Genomic DNA, 14801 nt, shown 5'->3' with positions numbered 1-14801 from the left:
TTTTTTTTTACATGAAATATAAAGGAATCAATAATTCCTCAAGGTTGTGACCTTTAATGTCTGTGATCCATAGGCCTGTTTTTGGTGTATGAATTGGTGGATTTTATGGGGTGAATGTTATAGTTGTCTTAAATATTTCTCTTATTTTTCTTGAATTTTACTTTTTCTTTGAAATTAGTATGCCTTCTAACTATTAGAAGACAACCTTGTGTTTCTTGAAGCCTTTTTGCTAATACAAAGTAGCATACAACTAAGGAAGAAATCAGAGGGTTTTTAAAGTTCCTTGGGTACTATGTTTGTTTTTTTTCAATCTTCCAGGTGGTATGTTCATTACAACAGGTAGCACTGACCATGTGATTAGAATATATTATTTGGGTTCTGAGATTCCTGAGAAAATTGCTGAATTAGAGTCACATACGGTAAGAGCAAAATGAAAAACTTAAATATATTGTTTTATTTTTTAACACTCCTAGAATGTTGGTTTCATTTCTTCTTTTCTAATCTGTATCCTGCTTTAATATAGATTGGTACTAAAAACTTTATGGCAAAATGTCTCTTTAGTAATGAAGATAAGTGTGAAATTCTGGATTTACTATGGTTGTAGTATTTAAGATGAGTTCTATTTTACTATATGGAAAAATATGTATAAAAATGTAAATATTCTATATATACATATATTTGTGTATATATACATACGCTACAGTAATAGTTTGTGAAAATCCTCTTTTAGCCTGCTTTATTTTATTAGTTGTATGAGCTGCTTGTTACTTAAAATCTATATACTTAATAAAAGACATATTAAGGATGTCAGGGAAAAAAATTGTTTTCTGCTGAATTTAACTCGTTGATCTTAGTATAATTATTTTCAGAATGCCATCGAAGACTCAATGGAATCTAATCCCACTTGGTTCAGTAACAGTCTTACATACAGGGAACAGGTGGATGCCTGTGGTGAAAGCCATTGGGGGCTGGCACTAGTCCTCTTGGTTTATCCCTGCTCCCCTATGGCTTTTTCAGAAAACTTTGAGCCACCATTTAGTTATATTCCTGTACACCTTTCATGCATCTCTTCCTCCTGTTTCTTTTCTTTCTTTCTTCTTCTGATAATTATTAATTGTGGAGTATTGGTAGTATTTGTTTCAGCTTACTGTTCATCTCATGTGCCTCATTGTCAAAGCTGTGTAATCAGCAATTGAAAGCCCTCAGCTTTTCACGTCTTAATGTTACTGTTCTTATTACAGTTGATACCTCATTTGGAATAGTAATACAACAATAAAACACACATAATTTCCCTGAAAGATCGCAAAAAGATGCTTTGTAAGTTGCAGAATCAATCATGTTCCTGAAATTTGTGTTAGAAACCTTCTCCTGGAGCTTTTGGAAATAGTCTCTTGCTTTTTGTCCTGTATACAAACATAATTGGACATTCTTCTTATGAAGACTTACTGAACCCAGCTGAGCTGTCACCTTACTGTTAGTTATTCCTAGATATTAAAGTCCTGTATTATGATTTAAATTTTGAAATAGAAAAACTTAGGAAACATTTAAAGATCTCAATCGTAGATGATTAACCGGGAGAAATCCATTTGTGCTAGAGCATGCCAAGGAGGCATCCTTGCAGTTACCACCCAAGCAGGGTGTGTATACAAGTGCAGTCAAGTTAATAGAGAGCTGAGAAGGAAGGAGGGAATAAATGAATAGGAAAGTATTGAGCAGTAAAACGATGAAGAAAAATTGATTTAGTAGAGTTTTATTTGGAGGAACCCAGCTAAGAAGAAAAGTCTGAAAAAATAAACATTCGCTGTTATAGTCAATGGCACCTGTTAGTCACTAAAAATAAGATGTGCCTTCAGAACATCTAAAACCAATTATTGCAACTGGCAGTGAGAATTCAGAATCTCTCAGGTAAATACTACAGTGAAATCATGAAACACTATGAATCAGGATACTTCTGAACATATAAAGACAGTGTAATAATGTTTTAAAATGAAAAATAACAAATGTAAAGGTATTTAGTGCTGCTTTTTATTAAAAGTTAAGTTCAAATACAGTTCAATAACTGGTTAGTGAAAATATGTACAGTATTTGAGGGTGCATTTTAGCTTTCTTATCAAGGAATAAAGAGGGAAATTGCAAATTTTGACTTACACTTTAATCTTGTCATCACTAACATACATACTGTATTTGTAAGAGTATGAGTTAATCATTCTAAAAGAAGATTCAAATAGCATTCTGAAAGTAGATTCAAATATTCAAATAGAATATTCAAATAATGTCTAAATTATGGTACCTGTTGTCTGTCAGATGGATCCATTGTAAAATAATTAAATAAATCATGTGGCAAACGGGAAATGGTTGATTTGTTTCCTGAAATTAAAAAATTAAGTGGGAAGTTTTTATTTGTTTATTTATTTTTTAAAAGGTGACCTGTAAGGGGATCTTAACCCTTGACTTGGTGTTGTCAGCATCATGCTCTCCCAAGTGAGCTAACTGGACATCCCTATATAGGGATCCAAACCTGTGGCCTTGGTGTTATCAGCACTGCACTCTCCTAAGTGAGCCACCGGCCGGCCCTTAAATGGGAAATTTAATTCAACTACTATTAAATCAGTCATTTAAGTTAGTATCTTGGATTAGTATGCTATCTTATTATGGGAGACATAGCAAATTAATAAATATTCAGAACTATCTGTCTCTTAAGATATGATTTATGAGTAAGTTCACTTATGTCTGGTTTATTTCAAATTACTGCCAATAAGTATTCCTTCTTAGTTAATACATTGTTTCAGTCCTCGATTTTTTTTATAGGAAATTAGAGATTATTTTTTAAAGAAAATTATAGCATTAAATAAATCTACTCTATAATCCTTTTGCATGTGAATTTGAGGGGAAAAGCACTTTGTTTTACAGATAAGTAAATTTTAACCAAAAGTCTGTTGTTTTATGTCTTAGGACAAAGTTGTTGCTGTTCAGTTCTGTAACAATGGAGACAGGTAATTATGTAGTACATATTTGTGTAAACAGATGTTTGACATGTTTTACTACTGTTCCTTCAGGAACTACGTCTACTGTAGATATCTTATTTCTGTCCAGTCATTTAGGTTCAAAGCCCTTGTCTGTCTTTGATGACATCTTTACCCAACCGTTCCAAATTCTCATCCAAATGGTAACCATAGTCTATTAGTTCTTCCTGAGTGTTTTCTTTTCTATTTATTTTGCTCTTTCTGTTTCTTCTGTTACCACCACCATAGTAAAGGATTATTATTTGACCTGTCCATCTCTGCCAGATCACCATTGTTCTGTTCAGAAATCTTTACTGCTTCCTCTTATGTGACTATGGAATAGAATTCAAATTTTTAGCCTGGCATTCAGAACTTTCTACAACTTAACTTAGACCTACTTTTTTTTTTTTTTTATCTACTATTCCCCATATGAATCTTTACATCCAGCCTAATTGATTTACTCATTGTTCCTGTCACATCCCATGTATATTATCTCATCCATTCTTTTACTTGTACTTGCCCTCACATCATTTCCTCCTCAAAAATGCCATTCCCTACCTTCCTCTAAACTCTTCCTCTGTCCCTCCTACATCCTTCCTCTCCCATTCTCTCTCCTTTCCTCTCTTTACCCTCTCCCTCCCTTCTCTTTCTCTTGTCTTGTCTTCCTTTTAAGGTTCATGCCCTACCTGAAGCCTTTCCTGACTGTTCCAGCTTTTAGCTATGTTGACTTCCTCTGAACATCTACATTGCTTATTGTCACTACTCATGATACATATTCCTTATGTCTTTAAACATAGAAATGACATACAGTGCACTCTTTAAAATGTCTGATTTCAAAAAGGTGATAATCTTCCCTGGCCTAAAAGTTGACCTAGAATGGACTTAAAATTTTAACCATTTAGCATAAATTTGTATCCATATATGTAAGGACTTTATATGGGTGAATGTATTTTATTTTTAAATATCTTTTGGACAGTGAAGGATTACAATGATGAATTTGTTCATTGTTATTTAAATGTGAGAATAAATAATGATAGTCCACAAAGAGAGTAATGTATATAATTAGGAACGAATGACAAAACCTTCAAATAAATTTCAAGATTGACTTAACTGCACTGTACTGAGTTATATAATTAAAGATTTGTACAGCTACTATTCCTTCATGCTAGAAGAATCTTTTTTTTTTTTTTTTGCTGGCTGGTACTGGGGCAAAAAAAATCCCTAGACTTTAGTGTTATCAGCACCATGCTCTAACCAACTGAGCTAACTGGCCAGCAGAATTTGAATTTTTAATTCCTTGCCTTTCTTCTTTAAGGAGAAATACATTATTTTATATTTATTTATGCAGCCAATAAGCACATCAAAAGATGTCCAATTTTACTAATAATCAAAGAAATGCAAATTAAAATAAAAGTAACAATTTTTTCTTTCAGAATGACAAGATAATGAAAAGTGATAATACCCAATATTGCCAAGGGTTTTGGGAAAATGGACACTCTCCTACAACTTTTGATGAGATTATAAATTGTTAAAAAAAACTTTTCAGGGAAACAATTTGGCAGTATGTATCAAAAGCTTTAAAAATGTGACTACTCTTTGACTCAGCAAAGATATTTATAAGGTCATAAAATGTTATGTATAGAGATGTTCATAGAGATATTTATAATGATGAAGGCTGGAAACAATATAAACATTGGTCCTTGGGGGATTGAGTAAGTAAACTTTGATACATCCATATATTTGAATATTTAATAAAGGAGATGATAGTTTTATACTTGTAAACATAGAAATAGACCTCCAAAATACAGGTAAGCTAGAGAAAATCATTATATGCAGTGCAATTCTATCTCCTATAGGGTAAAATATTTAAGTATAGAAGGTGCTTAAGAAAGTTCATGGAAAAAGAGAATTAAAAGATACTATTGATCTTTCTATGAACTTTTTGAAGATGCCACATATATGTACGTATTAATAATTAAGTCTGAAAGAATACAAACCAAAGTGTTAACAGTGACAGAATTTATGGGTGAATGAATATATTTTTTCTTTAGTATATTTTTTGAGAAGTAATCCTCATAACGTAAAATTCAGTGGTTTTTAGTATATTCATAAGGTTGTGCAACTGTCACAACAGTCAATTTTAAAACATTTTTATAGCCCCATAAAGAAAACCCATACACTTTAGCTGTTAACCCCGAGTTCTCCTATTCTTCCATCCTGAGCTCTAGGCAACCATTAATCTACTTTTTGTCTTTATAGATTTGCCTATTCAAGATTCATCCATGTTGCAATGTATATCATTATTTCATTCCTTTTTATCGCTGCATAATATTCCATTGTATGGGTGTGCCACATTTTGTTTATCCATTTATCTGTTGATGGACATTTGTGTAGTTTCTGTTTTGCTGCTTGTTAAAAATAAGGCTGCTATGAATATTCATGTGCACATTTTTGTGTGAACTTATGTTTTCATTTCTCTTGGATATCTACCTGCGAGTAGAATTGCTCGTCTGTATGTAACTCTTTTTTTAACATTTTGAGGAACTGCCAAACTGTTTTACAAAGTGACTGCACCATCTTGCATTCCCCCCAGTAGTGTACAAGGGCATTCGTTTTATAATCAGAAAAAAAGTGATTTTCATTTTCAAGAAATGTAACAAGGGTATTTTAACTCTTTCGTTCCAGTTTAAGATTTGTTAGTGGAAGTAGAGATGGAACAGCAAGAATTTGGCAGTATCAGCAACAAGAATGGAAGAGTATAGTGCTAGATATGGCTACTAAAATGACTGGGTAAGAATGGATATTAGATATTTCAGTGGTTCTCATATGGTATATTATCTTTTACATTGAGTTTTATAATGAACAAAATATCTTTTTATATTAGTAAATAGTTTGGTGTTAATTGGTAGACGTGAAGTTTTGCATCTGTCTCAAAGCAAATTGCCTTTTGCTATTGATTGACAGACTGGACGATAGGAACATTGCAGACTCATTTGAAATTCTGGTCTGTTGTGACCTAAAGATCTCTGTGTTCTGCTGATACCCACAAAGTCATTCTCTTCCTTAGTTTTCTATGGGTCATTTTATTACAGCTATCTGTATTACTTTTTACTTTGAGGATTAGGGTGATCATATGTTTAACTTTAGTAAACTGAGAGATACTTTTATAATATTCCATATTGTTAGTATTCCTACTCAACATTATATGAACACTTAATCAGCATTCCATTTCATCATCTTCAAGGGAATAAACTAACCATTATAGGTTTTCATATTTTTTGGTAGCCATCATAACCTTGTATTTTATTTTTCAAGGTATTTGTAGTAGATTTATAGATTGCTGTGTAGTTTCACTTTTTTTGGTCCTCAAGTAACTATTTAACTATTGAATTTTTGTCATTTTGGGGTCTTTTTTCTACCTAAAATAAGGTTATAGATATTGCCATGTGCAGATCCATTTATTTTTTTTCATAAATACTTAAAAGCATAGTTCAGGATTTTCTCACCTAAACAGTTAGATGCTCCTGGAGAAATTTTGTTATAATTTGGTATTTTACATGCACTTTTGTTAAAAATTTAACAAGTATGAATACTCAAATTGTTTTGTTTAGGAATAATTTGCTGTCTGGAGAAGACAAGGTCACCAAACTTAAGGTGACTATGGTGGCCTGGGATCGTTATGACACCACAGTTATTACTGCAGTGAACAATTTCCTTTTGAAAGTATGGAATTCTATCACAGGGCAGCTTCTTCATACTTTATCTGTAAGTATCTTATTTTTAGAGTAATTAAACTAGTTGAAAAGTGCATTATTCTAGGAGATAGGAAATTTAGGTACTAGTTACCTTTCCAGTGACTAGCCCTTGGTATGGACACACAGTATACCTGCAAAAAACATGAGTGAAATCTTTTTAAGATCCTTCCCAAGTCTAATATTTATTCATGTATTATGTTATAGTATACAGTCAAGGGTATATGTTATTTTGTTTTTAGCAGGGGTTGGGATTTTTTATTGTTATTATTTTAAGAGTAGAGCTGTATTAATCTGTTTTCTGTTGCTCATAACAATACCAGAAACTGGGTAATTTATGAAAAAAGGAACTTTATTTCTTACAGTTTTGGAGGCTGGGAAGTCCAAAGACCTGGGGGAGGGCAACTGGTGAGGGAAGGCCTTCTTCTTCTTGGGAGGACTCTGTACAGAGTCCCATGGCAACGTAGGGTATTACATGGCAAGGAGTAGGGAAAGAGTGCACTTGTTCTCTTTCTCATATGCTGACTTGTTCTCATATGCTGACTTGTTCTCCTTATAAAGACCCCAGTCTACTCCCTGATAACTCATTAAACCATTAACCCATTAACACCATGAATGGATTAATTCATTCATGAGAGCATAGTCCTCATGATTCAGTCACCTTTCTTAAGGGCCCCACCTTTTAAATACCATATCGGAAGTTGAGCTCTAACATGAGCTTAAGAGGACATTCAACCATAGCAAGAGCTTACCTTATTTTTCCAAAGGTATCCTATATGTTCTACCTTCAGGGATTAGTTGATTCAAAAAGTAGAGGTAAGAGGAAGAAGTAGGAGAAAAAAGTTGCTTTTTCCTCTTTCTTTTAAAAAATGTATTCATTATAGTAGAATGTTGCAATATTTGTGGTGTGAAGAGTTAATAGGGTTAATAGCAGAAATCACATGGTTGGGGTTGATGTTTGTCAATTTATCATGATATGGGTTGGCTTTAGATTAAATTCCATTTAAAAGCCTTATTTCCTGTCTGCTTCAATTATCAATTCATAAGCATTTTAAGAAGAGAAGGAAGGCCAAGTGATTGCCATATCGTTTATACAGTAGTAATTGACAGGGTTCAGACTGGAAGCCTATTCTTGTGACTCAACTCTGTTTTCTTTATACTATACCGTGGAGTCGTCCTTATTTGACTTCTATGCAAGATAATGTTAGCCTAAGCCCTCTCAGGTTTCTAAAAATTTGTTTAATTTGGGGAGGATTTCCAGTTTATCTTTCATATACCTACCAAGTCGTCTTTCCTAAATAAAACCCTAACACTGTGTTATTGGAGTTTTAGATTCTTCCTTTTATCTGTTAAGCCAGTTCTTACCTTATTCTGGCTTCTCCTATTCCCTGATGCAAGTTTCTATTAATATGTCTGGAAAAACCTGTACCGTTTGCTTTATTCTTTATTAGGAAATGTTTGTCTATATCAGCATGTTTCAATGAAAATATAATGTGAGCCATATATGTGATATTAATTTTTTTAATAGCAACAGTAAAAAAAGTAAAATGCAACAGGTGAAACTAATTTTAATAATACATTTTACTTAACCCAATATATCCAAAATACTAGCATTCCAACATGTTATTAATATAAAAATTATTAATGAAATATTTTATATTCTTATGCTAAATCTTTGACATCTAGTGTGCATTTTACACTTACAGAACATCTCAATTCAGACTAGCCACATGTCAAATGCTTAATAGCCGCATGTGGTTAGCAGCTATAGTTTTAGATTAGTGCAGGTCTGTGTCTCTAAACTCACAATTTCAAAGGCCATGTAAATCCATGTAAAATTCTGTCTTAATAAGTACCTTAATTTAGAATCCTATTTAGTGGCATTCATCCCATGGGCTGACTCATGGGTCATTTCTTTTTAGTGTATTTTACTGAAGAAATTTTAGAACAGAATATTTTGAGTCCTTAAAGTAATTTGGAATTACTTTATCATGGCAGGGGAAATCTGTATTTACTTCATATTAAAATCTACTTGGTTTTGGTATAGTACTTATGTTTTGGTTGTAACAATTTGTATATCAGGGTCTTAGTGGGACATAAAGTTCTTCTATTTAGTAAGTACTTTTGAGCATCAACTGTGTGCCAGGCGCTAGGTTAGATGTTACAAATAAATGGTAAATGGAGTCCTGTTCTCCTGCAGTTTACAGAGTGCGAGATACAATGCAAGCTTCTAACAAGGTGACCAAATCTGATCTGGGAGGGTCAGAGTAAGGTTCCCAAGGAAGTGAAGTTTGGGTTAAGATTTAAAAGGAAGGTAGGAATTACCCAGGTCTCAGCTTAAATGTCACCTCCTTGATTAGGCCTTCCCTGATTGAACAAAACAAGGTACCCTCCCGGCCTTTGTCTTATTACAACACCTTGCTTTATTTTCATCAGTGTTTATGACTACCTGATATGTTCTTGTAATGTTTTCATGTTTGTTTATTTGCTGTTTCTACAAGGTAGGGGGTCAATAAATATTTGGTAAATTACATATGTGCAGAGGTTGGGAGATCCATCCTGGAAGAGGGAACGGCATATGCAAAGATCCTGAGATGGAAAGGAGCTGCAAGAAAGCTAATTCGGCTAGAGAATAGAGAGTGGAAACTTGTCTCACCAGAGAAGACTAGAGAAGTGGACAGGGGCCAAACCACTCAGGATCTTGTAGGATCTATCCTAAGACTAATAAGAAACCATTAAAAGGTTTTTAAAGCAAAGGAATGACATGTGAGTTTTACCTTTGAAAAATACCTTGTAATTCTGGCAACATAAGAGGGAATAGGTTGGAATGGGGTAAGAGTAACTGCTGGTAGACAGGAGGAGTCTAAGATAGACAAGAGCCATGATAATAATTTAGATTTGTGTGGTGGTGGTGGAAATAGAGCTGTGCTTAATGAATACAAACATGGCAGATGATAAATCTTAAGGCATTACTGATTTTGACAAGGTTTTGTTCCCCGTGACCAGTGACTATGCCCTATCCTAAGGCATGTGACCAAAAATGAAAATCTGTTTACAAGACTTTTTTTCCCAATGTATACTGAAGTAGTTTTGTGATTATCTTTTGAGTTTAGCAAAGTAATTTTATTGTTTACTGGTTAGGAACTTGAGAAAATATTTGCTATATCAAATTGATTATTGAGCAAGGGGTTTTCTTATAACAAAGAAAGATCTTTTTCAAGTAGTAATGGGAAGAGTTTTGATAAACTTTCAGATGGTATTTATTATAATGGAATTTTACCTACTCATCTTAAAACTCTACATTTTGAACCAATCTGTAGTTATTTTTTAATAAGCTGTACTTTTGTCCATAATGATAATATGGTAGGATACTCTATCACTCCATTTATTAATACCATGATTTGGGATAAAATGCACTTTTGAGTTTCACAGTGTGTGATCATTTCCAGAGGCTCCTGATGTGTAATGTGCTGGTATGTTACCAAGTGAAATGCCCCTTCAGGATGTTCTCCATGCTTTTCTAAGACTGGGAGCCTGTTGTTAATCATATGCTATCTAGCCAGGAGTTAAGTCTAAGGAAAATCAGTAGTGATCTAAATCAGGTGTCAGCAGACTTTCTTTTTAAGAGGCCAGACAGTAAATATTTTAGACTTTGCACATATGGTCTCTGTTGTATATTCTTGGCTTTTTGTTTTATTTTGTTTTGTGTTTTTTCCCCACAACCTTTTAAAAAAGCAAAAACCATTCTTAGCTCACAGGCTGTGTATACAAACATGTCTGGGAGCTGTATTTGGCCTGTAGGCTACAGCTTGATAACTCCCGATTTAAGGTCGCCGTGTACTGATATGCATTGATTTACTGGAAGGGAAATATATAACGTAGAGCATTGGTTTTCAAACCTGTCTTTTTTTTTTTTAGAAGCAAATATATTTTTCAGGGGCCAGCCCGGTGGCGCACTGCTACAGTGCGCCGCTTGGGAGCGCGGTGGCGCTCCCGCCGAGGGTTCGGATCCCACATACAGACCGGTTCCCGCTCACTGGCTGAGCGAGGTGTGGGAGCAACACCGAGGGTTGCAATCCCGTTGCCGGTCCCGGTCCGGTACGGGCGCGACACTGAGGGTTGCAATCCGTTGCCGGACACGAAAAAAAGACAAAAAGGAAAAAATATATATATATATATATATATTTTTCAAATAATACCTTAAATGGAACCCCAAGTATAAAGTAGATATAGAGTAGAACCACTATGCCTTGTCTTTTGAATGTATCATGGGGTCTCCTAAAATACAATTTGAATGCCAGTGATAGGGCTGGATGAAGAACGAGGTCTGTTATCACTGTGGCAGAATTGGGTGTTAATGAAAGATTCTGTTTGTCAGATTTTCTGTGGCCTTTTAAATAGCAGAGTCCTAGATATCTAAATTCCAATTCAGGGGCCTGGTTAATGAGCTGTAACTGTTTGGACCATCTTTATTTTAAACACCCTTCTTGGTCTTCTGTCTGTTGGATACTTTATAAAATCAGCATTTGTAAATACCGGAAACTAACTGAACTACAGTGTTCGTGTAGAGTTTATGTAGTAAATGCTGTTAAATTGGGATGCATGAATTCTTCTGAACCAGATTGATAGCACTCTCAAGACCTTTTGACCCAACAAACCAGATACTTGGTATTGCTTTTCATTTTTAATATTGATTTTATCACAGGGACATGATGATGAAGTATTTGTTTTGGAAGCTCATCCATTTGATCAAAGGATCATACTTTCGGCGGGTCATGATGGGAACATTTTCATTTGGGACCTTGACCGGGGAACCAAAATTCGGAATTACTTTAACATGGTAAGGGAAATCTGTATTTACTTCATATTAAAACTGACTTCTCTTATATGATAACTTGTAATTAAAGTATACCTAGTGCAAAAGAACCTCTTATCATCTGTGTTTAAATCAGTAGAATAATTCAGAGAATGACTGAAGACCTGAGAATAAGGCCAATCAAGAATTAGGCCTTTCAGGGTGACTCTATTATCTCGGTGTTAGCATTTTCTAAATTCTGGTTCCTAGCTTTTAACTCCAGAAACTCAAATTTATTAAGCTTTGGAGCTAACATCTAACCAAAATCACAAAAATATTAACATGTAAACTATAATCCTAATTTATCAATTACAACAGTGACTGTAATACTTGTATCGGCCTCTGGTTAACTCCATGTGGCTTAGTTAGTAATCAGAAAATTGTTTGGCAAACATGGTTTTGTCATATGGATGCTCTTAAGATATATGAGGACTCTTCAAAACATTCATGGAAAGATTTGTACTATCTTTTAATTCTATTTTTTGACAAACTTTTTGAAGTACCTTTGTATTTCCTACAAACCATGGAAAAATCTGGTGACCTATCTCTTCTCCCATTAGAACACCTTCTGTGGTGATGGGAATACTCATATCCTCCATGTTTATTGTCCCTCTCTTAAGAATAGTTCTGATTAAACATTTCTAAATTGCTGGTTGGCCTTGAGCCCACTTTTATAGTCTTTATACAGACCCACAGTGTTAATAATACCCTCTGTCTTTGTTAGTAAAATTGATTTGTGTACTTTAATTTTAGGATGGTTATTTTAAGATTTAATTGCATTGCAACTTAAGAAGTGAAGATAATATCTTGACTTTGCTGAGACAGCACCTTTGTAAATTTGGTTGTGTTTTGGTCTTTTTTATTCTCCTCAGTCACCCATTTATTATTTCATGCTGATTCCATCCATTACAATTGGGCTCTTCCTAATTTCTTTTGTTTTGGTTTTTTTTGGGGGGTTGGCTGGCATGGGGATCAGAACCCTTGACTTTGGTGTTACAAGGGTGTGCTCTAACCAACTGAGCTAACTGGCTAGCCTGCTCCCTAATTTCTTTCAGAGCTTTATTATTTCAGTATGGTTCTGACTACTGAAGCCAGAGAGTACATTGGAATGTTGATGTATCACTGAATCCAAGGTATTAGCAGAGAGAAGTTATCACCTACTTATTATTTAAAAACTGCTCTTATAATGACTTAAAGAGATTCCTCTGAATTTCAGATTGAAGGCCAAGGCCATGGTGCAGTGTTTGATTGCAAATTTTCACCAGATGGTAACCATTTTGCCTGCACGGATTCTCATGGGCATTTGCTGCTTTTTGGTTTAGGATGCAGTAAATACTATGAAAAGGTTAGTATATTTAATTTTTGTTGTAGACTGTAATTTGGGATTTTTCATTTACAAATTTTGTTTCAAGTCTTCCAGTTAATAAGGGTTGTTGTGTGTCAGTAGATGTAAAATAAGAAAGTTGTCTTTCTTGGTAAAGTTTTTCATCACTGCCAGAACATCAGGCTTGGAAATGTGAATCACTATTGAGATATAGGTAGTTACAAAAATTCGTCAGGAAATCCTTTTGTTTAGAACATATTTTCTACTGCTTTTCAGGTGTGATAGGAGAATAACTCTAGCAGATTGCATCCTCTGCTTATCATAAGTTGGGAATAAACAACTGGTTACTTAATATGTTTATTATCTTGGCTAGCTAGTTTACCTGTTATTGATCCTGTTTTTGAAAGTTAACTTAATTGGTTCATTATATTTTATTGGCTGTGAATTTGGGGTAAATTATAGATTCTTAGAGTTGGAAGAGAACTCAGAAGCCTTGAGATCAGCTCAATACTTGTATCACCTTTGAGTGTCTTTAATGTGATTGATATTTACCTTTCTCACCATGTGTATTATACATTGTCTAGACTTATTTGAATAAAACTAAGCAAGAAAACATAGTTATTATATAGGTTCGTATGGTTTTTGCAACTTGAATAAAGAGACCTAACTTTATCTACTGGGTTGTTGCTTTACTTCTTCCTGTCATAATTAGAGAAATATGATATAGAGCCAAAAAGTAATGCAGATTGTAGGATTTTTGTAGAGAAAAGAGAATTACTATCTAGGTAATTTGCTTCTACCTGGAGGAAATATATGGCAACAAAGGACTACAAGAGAATGAAAAATTGTCTGATTCGAAAAATGCATGTACTCTAGGAATGAAAGTAAGTGCTTATCTATAAATTCTTTGTGTATATTAAATACTAAGAATCTGTCATAAAGATTCCAGATCAGATGTTCTTCCACACGGATTATCGACCTCTTATCCGTGATGCCAATAACTATGTATTGGATGAACAAACCCAACAAGCTCCTCACCTCATGCCTCCCCCATTCTTGGTGGATGTTGATGGAAATCCTCATCCCACAAAATTCCAACGGCTAGTACCAGGACGGGAAAATTGTAAAGACGAGCAACTTATACCACAGCTGGGATATGTGGCTAATGGTATGTTATTTCCAAAAGTAAATTTAAAACATTTTACAAAATGTTATGCTTGCTGCTGTTCTCTCTATGATGTTTGCCCCCCACCAAACTCTGGAGTAGGTTATAATATGTTTTATCTACTACTTCTATTAATTTTTAGTTGTATAGTACTTTTTTATTGTTTATCTCACCCTGACTAAGTGGATTAGGACAAACAGAAGCATGTGTTCGAGCAGAGAACGTATTGATCTACCTCCTTGGAAACTCTTAACTTGTGTATGACCCTATTGTTTCCTATAGTATTGACTTCTAGTAATGATTAAATGTACTAACTTAAATATGCCAATCTTTTAAAATTGGTGAAATTCCATTGCTCATAGTAATGGTATTTTAGTTTGAGAGTCCATAGTTAGTGGACCTAAGAACAGGAAACTTCAAAAACCACAAACTGGAAAGTAGTTATTTACCCATCCTCATGTTTGAAATGCGAAGAGTTATATTGGGTGTTGGGGAAGAGGTTGTGAGTGTTCAAATAACACTTGGTCTTAGAGGATATTGGGGAAACAGAGATGAATGTGATTCATGATGGGAGGGTAGCAGAATTAAACATTGAAATAAGCTATTCTCGGGCCGGCCCGGTGGCGCACTGGATAGTGCGCCGCTTGGGAAGCGCGGCGGCACTCCCGCCCGAGGGTTCGGATCCCACATACAGACTGGTTCC

General features: G+C 34.5%; 1 protein-coding gene across 2 annotated transcripts in view; it reads left to right on the top strand.

The window, feature by feature from the left end:
- BRWD3 (bromodomain and WD repeat domain containing 3) overlaps window positions 1-14801 on the top strand; it is a 122232-nt gene that overhangs the window by 64563 nt on the left and 42868 nt on the right. For both annotated transcript variants that reach the window (XM_008588668.1, XM_008588667.1), the window contains exons 11-17: window positions 319-419; window positions 2953-2993; window positions 5688-5792; window positions 6614-6767; window positions 11460-11594; window positions 12826-12954; window positions 13876-14101. In XM_008588668.1, coding sequence (XP_008586890.1) covers window positions 319-419; window positions 2953-2993; window positions 5688-5792; window positions 6614-6767; window positions 11460-11594; window positions 12826-12954; window positions 13876-14101 — 891 coding nt within the window. The remainder of the gene's footprint in view (window positions 1-318; window positions 420-2952; window positions 2994-5687; window positions 5793-6613; window positions 6768-11459; window positions 11595-12825; window positions 12955-13875; window positions 14102-14801) is intronic.

This window comes from Galeopterus variegatus, unplaced genomic scaffold, assembly GCF_000696425.1.
Source record: "Galeopterus variegatus unplaced genomic scaffold, G_variegatus-3.0.2 Scaffold4949, whole genome shotgun sequence".
In the NCBI taxonomy this organism is placed as follows: Eukaryota; Metazoa; Chordata; class Mammalia; order Dermoptera; family Cynocephalidae; genus Galeopterus; species Galeopterus variegatus.
This window is presented reverse-complemented; position numbering and strand designations above follow the sequence as displayed.